Genomic DNA, 12,872 nt, shown 5'->3' with positions numbered 1-12,872 from the left:
TAGGAACCCATAGGAACCCATACAGACCCCATAGGGACCCATAGGACTCCATAGGGACCATAGGAACCCATAGAGACCCCATAGGGACAATAGGAACCCATAGAGACCCCATAGAGACCCCATAGGAACCCATAGAGACCCCATAGGAACCCATAGAGACCCCATAGGGACCCATAGGACCCCATAGGGACCATAGGAACCCATACCGACCCCATAGGGACCCATAGGACTCCATAGGGACCATAGGAACCCATACCGACCCCATAGGGACACATAGGACCCCATAGGAACCCATAGGAACCCATACAGACCCCATAGGGACCCATAGGACTCCATAGGGACCATAGGAACCCATACCGACCCCATAGGGACACATAGGACCCCATAGGGACCATAGGAACCCATACAGAACCCATAGGGACCCATAGGACCCCATAGGGACCATAGGAACCCATAGGGACCCCATAGGGACAATAGGAACCCATAGAGACCCCATACAGACCCCATAGGAACCCATACAGACCCCATAGGAACCCATACAGACCCCATGGGAACCCATACAGACCCCATAGGGACCATAGGAACCAATACAGACCCCATAAGGACCATAGGAACCCACACAGACCCCATAGGGACCCATAGGAGCACATAGGAACCCATACAGACCCATAGGAACCCATACAGACCCCATAAGGACTATAGAAACCCATACAGACCCCATAGGGACCATAGGAACCCGTACAGGGACCGTAGGAACCCATAGAGACCCCATAAGGACCTATAGAGACCCATAGGGACCATAGGAACCCATACAGACCCCATAGGGACCCCATAGGAACCCGTAGAGATGCATAAAGACCCACAGAGACCCCATAGGGACCCATAGGGTTCCACAGTGACCCACAGTGCCCCATAGAGACGCACAGGAACCCTCACTGCCCCATAGGGACCCACACTGCCCCATAGGGACCCATGGAGAGACCCTATAGAGACCCATAGTGACCCATGGAAACCCATAGAGAGACCCCATAGAGACCCCATAGGGACCCATGAAGACCCCTAGAGACCCCATAGGGACCAATAGGGACCCACTGAGGCCCCATAGGGACCATAGGGACACATACAGACCCCATAGGGACCCCATAGGGACCGCATAGGGACCCCATAAGACCCCATAGAGGCCTCACAGAGACCCATAGGGACCCATAGAGACCCCATAAGACCCCATAGAGGCCCCCCAGAGACCCCATAGGGACCCACAGTGCCCCATAGAGACCCACAGAAACCCTCACTGCCCCATAGGGACCCACACCACCACATAGAGACCCATAGCGACCCATGGAAACCCATAGAGAGACCCCATAGAGACCCCATAGGGACACCATAGGGACCCCATAGGGACCCATGAAGACCCCTAGAGACCCCATAGGGACCAATAGGGACCCACTGAGGCCCCATAGGGACCATAGGGACACATACAGACCCCATAAAGACCCCATAGGGACCCATAGAGACCCCATAAGACCCCATAGAGACCCCACAGAGACCCCATAGGGACCCACAGTGCCCCATAGAGACCCACAGAAACCCTCACTGCCCCATAGGGACCCACACCACCCCATAGAGACCCATAGCGACCCATGGAAACCCATAGAGAGACCCCATAGGGACCCCAAAGGGACCCCATAGGGACCCATGAAGACCCCTAGAGACCCCATAGGGACCAATAGGGACCCACTGAGGCCCCATAGGGACCATAGGGACACATACAGACCCCATAGGGACCCCATAGGGACCGCATAGGGACCCCATAAGACCCCATAGAGGCCTCACAGAGACCCATAGGGACCCATAGAGACCCCATAAGACCCCATAGAGGCCCCCCAGAGACCCCATAGGGACCCACAGTGCCCCATAGAGACCCACAGAAACCCTCACTGCCCCATAGGGACCCACACCACCACATAGAGACCCATAGCGACCCATGGAAACCCATAGAGAGACCCCATAGAGACCCCATAGGGACACCATAGGGACCCCATAGGGACCCATGAAGACCCCTAGAGACCCCATAGGGACCAATAGGGACCCACTGAGGCCCCATAGGGACCATAGGGACACATACAGACCCCATAAAGACCCCATAGGGACCCATAGAGACCCCATAGAGGCCCCCCAGAGACCCCATAGGGACCCACAGTGCCCCATAGAGACCCACAGAAACCCTCACTGCCCCATAGGGACCCACACCGCCCCATAGAGACCCATAGCGACCCATGGAAACCCATAGAGAGACCCCATAGAGACCCCACCCCAAAATCACCCCCTCCCCCACCCTCCCCCACCCGCCCCCCCCAAAATAACCCCCTCCCCCCCCCCCCCCACTATGGGGCAGCCCCACACTCACCCCCCCCCCTCCCCCAATCTTTACAGCCCCTCCGGGTTCCGGTGCCCCCCCACCTCCAGCAAGAACTCGGTGAGACCCCCCCCCTCCCTCCCCCTCCCTCCCCCCCTTTATCATTTTGGGGCTATTTTCCCATTTTTGCCTCTTTTTCCCCCTCCTTTTCTCACGTGTTCCATTTTGGTGCCTCTGTCCCTTTAAAACGTTGGCCCCGCCCCTCGCTTTGGCCCCGCCCACCGCCCGCAGAGCGCACGCGCCCGGAGCTCCTGGCGGAAGAAGCGCAGCGGCGCTGCCTCCGCGAGCTTCAAGCCTGGCAGGAACCGGAAGTCGCTCGCCAGCTGGAGGATTTCCGGTACATCCACCGGAAGTTGCGGGCGGGACGCGGCGCGGCTGGCCAATCGGCGCGCTTAGCCCGCCCCCCCCGCCTTTTCTCATAGGGCGAAGCGTTTGATGGGCATGACTCCCGGCGAAGCGGAGCTGGCGGAACTGGACGCGCTGCCGACACGTGACCCCGTCCGCGAGCGCCAATTGGCCGAAGCGCTGCTGAGCCGCCTGGAGGAGATGCAGTGAGCCCCGCCCCCCCTCGTCACGTGATGCCACCGCCCAGTTTATCCCAGTTCATCCCAGTACAACCCAGTGCCGGCTCGGCCCGTTCAGTCCCCATTGATTCCAGCCCTTCTTTGTGCCCCTCGTTTCCATCCCAGTCCAATCCCAGTATAACCCAGTTTGCTCCCATTGATTCCCCATTCACCCCAGTGCATCCCAGTTCTCTCCCAGTATAACCAGTATCTCCCGACAGTCTCCCAGTACATCCCAGTTCCCACCCAGTCCCATCCCAGTTGATCGCAGTCCCATTTCATTCCACCCCAGTCCCTCCCAGTCCCTTTCCAGTCCCTCCCAGTCCAATTCCAGTCCCTCCCAGTCCTTCTCAATCCCATTTCATTCCATCCCAGTACATCCCAGTTTCTCCCAGTTTCTCCCAGTTCCTCCCACTCTCCTCCCAGTCCATCCCAGTTTCTCCCAGTTCCTCCCAGTCTCCTCCCAGTACATCCCAGTCCCTCCCAATTCCCTCCCAGTCCCTTTCCAGTTCCTCCCAGTCCATCCCAGTCCCTCCCAGTCTCCTCCCAGTACATCCAAGTCCCTCCCAGTCCCTTTCCAGTCCCTCCCAGTCCAATTCCAGTCCCTCCCAGTCCTTCTCAATCCCATTTCATTCCATCCCAGTTTCTCCCAGTCCCTCCCAGTCTCCTCCCAGTACATCCTAGTCCCTCCCAGTCCCTTTCCAGTCCCTCCCAATTCCCTCCCAGTCCAATTCCAGTCCCTCCCAGTCCAATTCCAGTCCCTCCCAGTCCTTCTCAATCCCATTTCATTCCATCCCAGTACATCCCAGTTCCTCCCAGTACATCCCAGTCCCTCCCAGTCCCTCCCAATTCCTTCCCAGTCCCTTTCCAGTCCATCCCAGTCCCTCCCAGTCTCCTCCCAGTACATCCAAGTCCCTCCCAGTCCCCCCAATTCCCTCCCAGTCCCTTTCCAGTGCCTCCCAGTCCAATTCCAGTCACTCCCAGTCCTTCTCAATCCCATTTCATTCCATCCCAGTCCCTCCCAGTCCTTTCCAGTCCCTCCCAGTCCCTCCCAGTCCTTTCCAGTCCCTCCCAGTCCTTTCCAGTCCCTCCCAGTCCCTTTCCAGTTCCCTCCCAGTCCAATTCCAGTCCTTCCCAGTCCTTCTCAATCCCATTTCATTCCATCCCAGTCCCTCCCAGTCTCCTCCCAGTACATCCTAGTAACTCCCAGTCCCTCCCAATTCCCTCCCAGTCCAATTCCAGTCCCTCCCGTCTTTCTCAATCCCATTTCATTCCATCCCAGTCCTTTCCAGTCCCTCCCAGTCCTTTCCAGTCCCTTTCCTGTCCTTCCCAGTCCATCCCAGTCCCTTTCCAGTCCATCCCAGTCCTTCTCAATCCCATTTCATTCCATCCCAGTTTCTCCCAGTCCCTCCCAGTCTCCTCCCAGTCCATCCTAGTAACTCCCAGTCCCTCCCAATTCCCCCCCAGTCCCTTTCCAGTCCATCCCAGTCCAATTCCAGTCCCTCCCAGTCTTTCTCAATCCCATTTCATTCCATCCCAGTCCCTCCCAGTCTCCTCCCAGTACATCCTAGTCCCTCCCAGTCCCTTTCCAGTCCCTCCCAATTCCCTCCCAGTCCAATTCCAGTCCCTCCCAGTCCTTCTCAATCCCATTTCATTCCATCCCAGTTCCTCCCAGTCTCCTCCCAGTACATCCCAGTCCAATTCAAGCCTTTCCCAGTGCAACCTCATCCTCTCCCAGTCCCTCCCAGTCCCATTTCATTCCCTCCCAGTCCATCCCAGTCCAATTCCAGTCCTTCCCATCCCCTCCCAGTCCATCCCAGTGCTCCCAGTTGTAACCAGTCTCCCTTTGCAGCACCTCCATATCTCTGGATGAGGAGAAGAGGTGAGGAGGGGGGAGAAGCAGAGGGGGAGGGGGGGCATTCAGGGGTCATTTCTCCTCATTAAGTCATTTCTCCTCATTAAGTCATTCCCCCATTAACGCCGCTCCCAATTTACGCCATCCCTCACTTACGGCATTCCACATTTACGGCAGTTCTCCCTTTACGGCAGTTCTCCCTTTACGCCACCCCTCACTTCCGGCATCCCCATTTACGACAGTTCCCACTTTACGCCATCCTTCACTTACGTCACCCCTCACTTACGGAATTCCACATTTACGACAGTTCCCCCTTTTACGCCATCCTTCACTTACGCCACCCCTCACTTACGCCACTCCTCACTTACGGCATCCCCCTTTACGACAGTTTTCCCTTTACGCCACCCCTCACTTACGCCACCCCCATTTACGCCAATTCCCCCCTTTACACCGCCCCTCACTTCCGGCATCCCCATTTACTCCATTCCCCCTTTACGCCACCCCTCACTTACGGCACCCCTCACTTGCGGCACACCCCCCTCCCCCCCCCCTTTTACGCCATTCTCTCTTTACGGCATCCCTCACTTCCGGCATCCCCATTTACGACAGTTCCCCCTTTACGCCACCCCTCACTTACGACAGTTCCCTCACTTACGGCATCCCTCACTTACGACAGTTCCCCCTTTACGACACCCCTCACTTCCGCCATCCCCCTTTACGACACTTCCCTCACTTACGGCACCCCCCCCCCCTTTTTACGCCATTCTCTCTTTACGCCACCCCTCACTTCCGGCATCCCCATTTACGCCAATTCCCCCTTTACGCCACCCCTCACTTACGACAGTTCCCTCACTTACGGCATCCCTCACTTACGACAGTTCCCCCTTTACGACACCCCTCACTTCCGCCATCCCCCTTTACGACAGTTCCCCCTTTACGCCACCCCTCACTTACGCCACCCTCATTTACGACACTTCCCTCACTTACGCCACCCCCCTTTACGCCACCCCTCACTTACGCCATCCCTCACTTATGACAGTTCCCTCACTTACGGCACACCCCCCCCCCCCCCTTTTTACGCCATTCTCTCTTTACGCCACCCCTCACTTCCGGCATCCCCATTTACGACAGTTCCCCCTTTACGCCATCCTTCACTTACGTCACCCCTCACTTACGGAATTCCACATTTACGACAGTTCCCCCTTTACGCCACCCCTCACTTACGACAGTTCCCCCTTTTACGCCATCCTTCACTTACGCCACCCCTCACTTACGCCACTCCTCACTTACGGCATCCCCCTTTACGACAGTTTTCCCTTTACGCCACCCCTCACTTATGACAGTTCCCCCTTTTACGCCATCCTTCACTTACGCCACTCCTCACTTACGGCATCCCCCTTTACGACAGTTCCCCCTTTACGCCACCCCTCACTTACGCCATCCCTCCCTTACGACAGTTCCCTCACTTACGGCACACCCCCCCCCCCCCTTTTTACGCCATTCTCTCTTTATGCCACCCCTCACTTCCGGCATCCCCCTTTACGCCAATTCCCCCGTTACGCCACCCCTCACTTACGACAGTTCCCTCACTTACGGCATCCCTCACTTACGACAGTTCCCCCTTTACGCCACCCCTCTCTTACGTCACTCCCATTTACGCCAATTCCCCCTTTACGCCACCCCTCACTTACGGCATCCCTCACTTACGACAGTTCCCTCACTTACGGCACCCCCCGCCCCCCCCTTTTACGCCATTCTCTCTTTACGGCATCCCTCACTTCCGCCATCCCCCTTTACGCCACTTCCCCCTTTACGACACCCCTCACTTACGCCACCCTCATTTACGACACTTCCCTCACTTACGCCACTTCCCTCACTTACGCCACCCCCCCCCCCCCCCCCCCTTTACGCCATTCTCTCTTTACGGCATCCCTCACTTCCAGCATCCCCCTTTACGCCACCCCTCACTTACGACAGTTCCCTCACTTACGGCATCCCTCACTTCCGGCATCCCCCTTTACGCCACTTCCCCCTTTACGCCACCCCTCACTTACGCCACCCTCATTTACGACACTTCCCTCACTTACGCCACCCCCCTTTACGCCACCCCTCCCTTACGGCACTTCGCGCCTCCCCTCCCCCCATCCTTCCCCCCCGCCGATGAGGCCGTGCTAATTAGCGTTAATTGCTAATTACCCCCCGCAGCGCGGCGGCGGTGGCGGCCGTTTGCTCCTACCTGAGGCTGCAGGGGGTGAAGCCCAAGGGGGGCAGTGGAGACGCCAAGAAACCCAAAGGCCATTTCTTCCGGAAGAAGGTAATTAAGCACCGCCCTCATTAGCTCGTTAATTAGTGAATTACTTAATTAGTCAGCCGCAGTCCCGTGAAATAACCCCCATTTGTTTATTGGGGGGGGGGGGTGGAAAATGAACCCCTTTTGGGGGGTGTAGGGGTGCCCCCGTGCTTTTACTAATTAATTAGCGGTGTAATTAGTGGTTAATTAGTGATTAATAACAGCTTCATTAGTGATCTATACCCCCCCCCCATACACACGCTTAGTAACCCCAATTAGCTCTTTTCGGGGGGAAAATTGAGCCCCTTAATGAGTCCGTAGCGCCCCCTCCCACTCTTCCTAATTAACTAATTGCGTCGTTAACGATTAATTAGGGATTAATAATCACTTCGTTAACGAGCCGTGGTGTTTCCTGTACCAAATGACCCCATTCAGCCTTCCTGAACCCCTCCTTTGGGGTACAGCGGGGCGCCCCGTTGTTCCTAATTAACGAGCGGTGTAATTAACGGTTAATTAGCGCTCATTAAGCGGTTCGTTAGCGGTTCATTAACGACTCGCTGCGCTGTTTCCTACATTTAATTACCCAACTCAATGGTTTTCAAGAGGAAAGAACCCATCTATTAGGGAAAAGCGCTGCCCTCCGCTCTTACTAATTATCTAAGGGCGTAATTAGTGATTAATTAGCAATTAATGGGTGGTTTATTAATGAGTTCCTGCATCAAACAAACCCAACTCGCTGATTCTGGGTGAAGAATAAACCTCCCTGTTTGCTGGACGGCTGCTGTTGATAATTAATTTAAGGCCTAATTAACGATTCATCACCAATTAATCGTTATTTCCTCATTAGAACGGTTCTTAATTTCACGTTAATTCGGCAGAAAGGGGGGGGGGGAGGTTTGTGGGACCCCCCACCCCCTTTTGGGATGTTAATGAACTTTTTGAGGATGGGTGAATTAACGAGCGCCGAAGGAGGGATTCGTTGGCGGTTCATTAATTGGCGGTTCATTAATTAGCGGTTAATTAAGGAAGGGTTAATTGCCCCCGCAGCTGCCGGGGGGGCGGAAGGCGGAGGAGGCGAAGCACAAAAAGGGATTTTCCTTGGCGGGGGCGGCGCTGTGGGGCAGAGATGGTGAGAAATAATGGGGGACCCCATAAAAATCCCATAGAGACCCCATAAAAACCCGATAGGAAGACCCCACAAAAAACCCCATAAACACCCCATAGGGAGACCCCATGAAAACCCCATAGGGAACCCATAGAGACCCCATAGGGAGACCCCATAAGGAGCCCATAGGGAGACCCCATAAAAAACCCCATAGAGACCCCATAAAAAACCCCATAGAGACCCCATAAAAACCCCATAGGGAACCCCATAAAAACCCCATAGAAACACCCCACAAAAAAACCCATAAAAACCCCATAGGGAGACCCCATAAAAACCCCATAGGGACCCCATAAAAACCCCATAGGGAACCCCATAAAAACCCCATAAAAACCCCATAGGGAGGCCCCATAAAAACCCCATAGAGACTCCATAAAAACCCCATAGGGAGACCCCATAAAAACCCCATAGGGACCCCATAGGGAGACCCCATAAAAAACCCCATAAAAAACCCCATAGGGAACCCCATAAAAAACCCCATAGAGACCCCATAAAAACCCCATAGAGACCCCATAAAAACCCCATAGAAAGACCCCATAAAAAACCCCATAGGGACCCATAGAGACCACATAGGGAGCCCATAAAAACCCCATAGGGAGACCCCATAGGAAGACCCCATAAGGAGACCCCATAAAAACCCCATAGGGACCCCATAAGGAGCCCATAAGGACCCCATAGAGACCCCACAGGGAGCCCCGTTATAAACCCCATAGAGACCCCATAGGGACCCCATAGGGAGACCCCATAAAAAACCCCATAGAGACTCCATAAAAACCCCATAAAAACCCCATAGAGAACCCCATAAAAACCCCATAGGGAGACCCCATAAAAAACCCCATAGAGACCCCATAAAAACCCCATAAGGAGACCCCATAAAAAACCCCATAGGGACCCCATAAAAACCCCATAGGGAACCCCATAAAAAACCCCATTATAACCCCATAGAGACCCCATAGGGACCCTAGAGGGAACCATAGTGACCCCATAAGGATCCCTGTTATAAACCCCATAGGGACCCCATAGGGACCCCATAGAGACCCCATAAGGAGCCCATAGGGTCCCCATAGGGAGACCCCATAGAGAGACCCCATAAAAAACCCCATAAAAACCCCATAGGGACACCCAATAGAGACCCCATAGAGACCCCACAGGGAGCCCCGTTATAAACCCCATAGAGACCCCATAGGGACCCCATAGGGAGACCCCATAGGGAAACCCCATAGAGAGACCCCATAGGGACCCCATAGGGACCCCATAGAGACCCCATAGGGTCCCCACAGGAAGACCCCATAAAAAACCCCATTGGGACCCCATAGGGAGACCCCATAGGGAGACCCCATTAAAAACCCCATAGAGACCCCATAGGGACCCCATAGAGACCCCATAAGGTGCCCATAAGGACCCCATAGGGACCCCATAGTGAACCCCATTATAAACCCCATAGAGACCCCATAAGGAGCCCATAGGGACCCCATAGGGAACCCCATAAAATCCCCATGGGGACCCCATAGAGACCCCATAGTGAACCCACTTATAAACCCCATAGAGTCCCCATAGAGACCCCACGGGGAGCCCCGTTATAAACCCCATAGAGACCCCATAAGGACCCCATAGGGAGACCCCATAGGGAGACCCCATAGAGACGCCATAAGGAGCCCATAGGGAGACCCCATAAAAAACCCCATAGGGACCCCATAAAAACCCCATAGGAACCCCATTAAAACCCCATAAAAACCCCATAGAGACCCCATAGGGACCCTAGAGGGAACCCATAGTGACCCCATAAGGATCCCTGTTATAAACCCCATAGGGATCCCATAGGGAACCCCATAAAAACCCCATAGGGACCCCATAGAGACCCCATAAGGAGCCCAGAAGGACCCCAAAGGGACCCCATAGGGAACCCATAGGGAACCCATAGTGACCCCATAAGGAACGCATAAAAATCCCATAGGGAGCCTCAGAAAAACCCCATAGGGACCCCATAGAGACCCCATAAGGACCCCATAGGAGAAACCCCATAGGGAGACCCCATAGAGACCCCATAGGGACCCCATAAGGAGACCCCATAAAAACCCCATAGGGCCCCATTCATTGTGACCCCCCCATAGAGACCCCCCCCCCATAGAGACCCCCCACTGTGCCCCCCCCCCACAGAAACCCCCCCATAGGGACCCATTCATTGTGGCCCCCCCATAGAGACCCCCCCCCCATTATGACCCCCCCCCCCCATTGAGACCCCCATAGGAACCCATTGTGCCCCCCCCATAGAGACCCCCCTATAGAACCCCCCCCCATAGCGACCCCCCCACTGTGCCCCCCCCCAATGAGACCCCCAAAGGAACCCATTCATTGTGCCCCCCCCATAGAGACACCCCACTGTGACCCCCCCATAGGGCCCCATTCATTGTGGCCCCCCCTCCCTCAATTATGACCCCCCCCCCATAGAGACCCCCCCCAGAAACCCCCCCACAGGGACCCATTCATTGTGCCCCCCCATAGAGACCCCCCCCCCATTCTGACCCCCCCACTGTGCCCCCCCCCAGAAACCCCTCCATAGGGCCCCATTTATTGTGACCCCCCCCATAGACACCCCCCCCTATAGAGACCCCCCCACTGTGACCCCCCCCCCACAGAAACCCCCCCATAGGAACCCATTCATTGTGCCCCCCCATAGAGACCCCCCCCTTTATGACCCCCCCACTGTGACCCCCCCACAGAAACCCCCCCATAGGGCCCCATTCATTGTGACCCCCCTTCCCCAATTATGACCCCCCCCCCATAGAGACCCCCCCCCAGAAACCCCCCATAGGAACCCATTGTGCCCCCCCATAGAGACCCCCCCACTGTGCCCCCCCCCATTGAGACCCCCAAAGGAACCCATTCATTGAGACCCCCCCATAGAGGCCCCCCCCCCATTATGACCCCCCCACTGTGACCCACTCATAGAGACCCCCATAGAGACCCCCCCATTCTGACCCCCCACTGTGCCCCCCCCAGAAACCCCCCCATAGGAGCCCATTCATTGTGCCCCCCCCATAGAGACCCCCCCCCTATAGAGACCCCCCCACTGTGACCCCCCCCCAGAAACCCCCCCATAGGGACCCATTCATTGCGACCCCCCCATTCTGACCCCCCCCCATAGAGACCCCCGCCATTATGACCCCCCCACAGAAACCCCCCCACAGGGACCCATTCATTGTGACCCCCCCATAGAGACCCCCCCGATTCTGACCCCCCCACTGTGACCCCCCCCAGAAACCCCCCCATAGGGACCCCTTATGACCCCCCCCCCAATTGACCCCCTTTATAAACACCCCCAATTCGTGACCCCCCCCCCAATTCGTGAACCCCCCCCAATTTGTGCCCCCCCCCCGATTTGTCCCCCCCCCCATTTGTGACCCCCCCCCCAATTTGTGCCCCCCCCTCATTTTAACCCCCCCCCCCCCACACAGGTTCTGATGGGCGTCAGAGCAAAACCCCCGAAAATGAAGGTACCCCCCCCCATAAAAAAATTCAGACCCCCCCCCAAAATTGGGACCCCCCAAAAAAATTGGGACCCCCCAAAGTGCCCCCCCCCCAAAATGGCCCCCAAATAATGAAGACCCCCCCCCAAATCGAGACCCCCCCCCCAAATTGGGGTCTCCAAAAACAGGACCCCCCCCCCATATTAAATCTATGGGGGGGGGGGGGAGGAACACTGACGACCCCCCCCCCCAATTTTTTGTGCCCCCCCCCCCCCCCCAGGAGAGCGAGAGAAGACAGAGGGGGGGGTTGGGGGGGGGCGGCCCCCCCCCAAAAATGGGGACCCCCCCCCAGGAACGGCTGCGACTGCAGTGATTGCAGTGGAGGGACACGCAGGTGGGGGGGGGGGGCAGAAATTGGGGGGGGGGGCTTTATTTTTTTGGGGGGGGGGGCAATGATTGGGGAGGGGGGGTGAAGATTTGGGGGGGGGCACTGATTGGGGGGGTTTTGAGGGGGTTATAATTGGGGGGGGTCTTTTTTGGGGGGGTCTTTTTGGGGGGGGTCTTTGGGGGGGTTATGATTGGGGGATCTTTTTTGGGGGGCTCTTTTTTGGGGGGGTCTTTGGGGGGGCAATGATTCGGGGGGTCTTTTGGGGGGGTCTTTGGGGGGGGCAATGATTGGGGGGGTCTTTTTTGGGGGGGTCTTTTTTGGGGGGGTCTTTTGGGGGGGTCTTTTGGGGGGGTCGTTTGGGGGGGCAATGATTGGGGGGGTCTTTTTTGGGGGGGTCTTTTTTGGGGGGGTCTTTTTGGGGGGGCAATGATTGGGGGCTCTTTTTGGGGGGGGTCTTTTTTGGGGGGGTCTTTGGGGGGGGCAATGATTGGGGGGTCTTTTTTGGGGGGGTCTTTTTGGGGGGGTCTTTTGGGGGGGCAGTGATTGGGGGGTCTTTTTTGGGGGGGGTTCTGGGTGGGGTCTTTTTTGGGGGGGTCTTTTTTGGGGGGGGTCTTTGGGGGCGGAATGGGGGGGCAATGATGGGGGGGTATATGGGGGGGGCAATGATTGGGGGGGTCTTTTGGGGGGGTCTTTGGTGATTGGGGGGGTCTTTGGGGGGGTCTTTTTTGGGG

The 12,872-nt window shown here is 56.5% G+C and overlaps 2 protein-coding genes across 2 annotated transcripts in view; both read left to right on the top strand.

Moving 5' to 3' along the window:
- Positions 1–12,872, top strand: part of ARHGEF1 (Rho guanine nucleotide exchange factor 1) — an 84,312-nt gene that overhangs the window by 17,353 nt on the left and 54,087 nt on the right. The window contains exons 7-14 of the mRNA XM_090128079.1: positions 2,434–2,476; positions 2,648–2,753; positions 2,839–2,967; positions 4,832–4,861; positions 7,040–7,148; positions 8,172–8,253; positions 11,742–11,780; positions 12,034–12,147. Of these exons, the coding sequence (XP_089984205.1) occupies positions 2,434–2,476; positions 2,648–2,753; positions 2,839–2,967; positions 4,832–4,861; positions 7,040–7,148; positions 8,172–8,253; positions 11,742–11,780; positions 12,034–12,147 (652 nt within the window). The remainder of the gene's footprint in view (positions 1–2,433; positions 2,477–2,647; positions 2,754–2,838; positions 2,968–4,831; positions 4,862–7,039; positions 7,149–8,171; positions 8,254–11,741; positions 11,781–12,033; positions 12,148–12,872) is intronic.
- On the top strand, positions 2,995–4,825 carry LOC149914064 (uncharacterized). Its single transcript, XM_090128054.1, has 3 exons — positions 2,995–3,017; positions 3,127–3,223; positions 3,297–4,825. The coding sequence occupies exons 1-3, from the start codon at positions 2,995–2,997 to the stop codon at positions 4,413–4,415; spliced, it is 1,239 nt and encodes a 412-aa protein (XP_089984180.1). The 3' UTR covers positions 4,416–4,825.

This window comes from Phasianus colchicus, chromosome 32 (assembly GCF_987193195.1).
Source record: "Phasianus colchicus chromosome 32, bPhaCol1.hap1.1, whole genome shotgun sequence".
In the NCBI taxonomy this organism is placed as follows: domain Eukaryota; kingdom Metazoa; phylum Chordata; class Aves; order Galliformes; family Phasianidae; genus Phasianus; species Phasianus colchicus.
The sequence above is the reverse complement of the archived record's forward strand: the minus strand, read 5'-3'. Positions and strand labels throughout refer to the sequence as shown.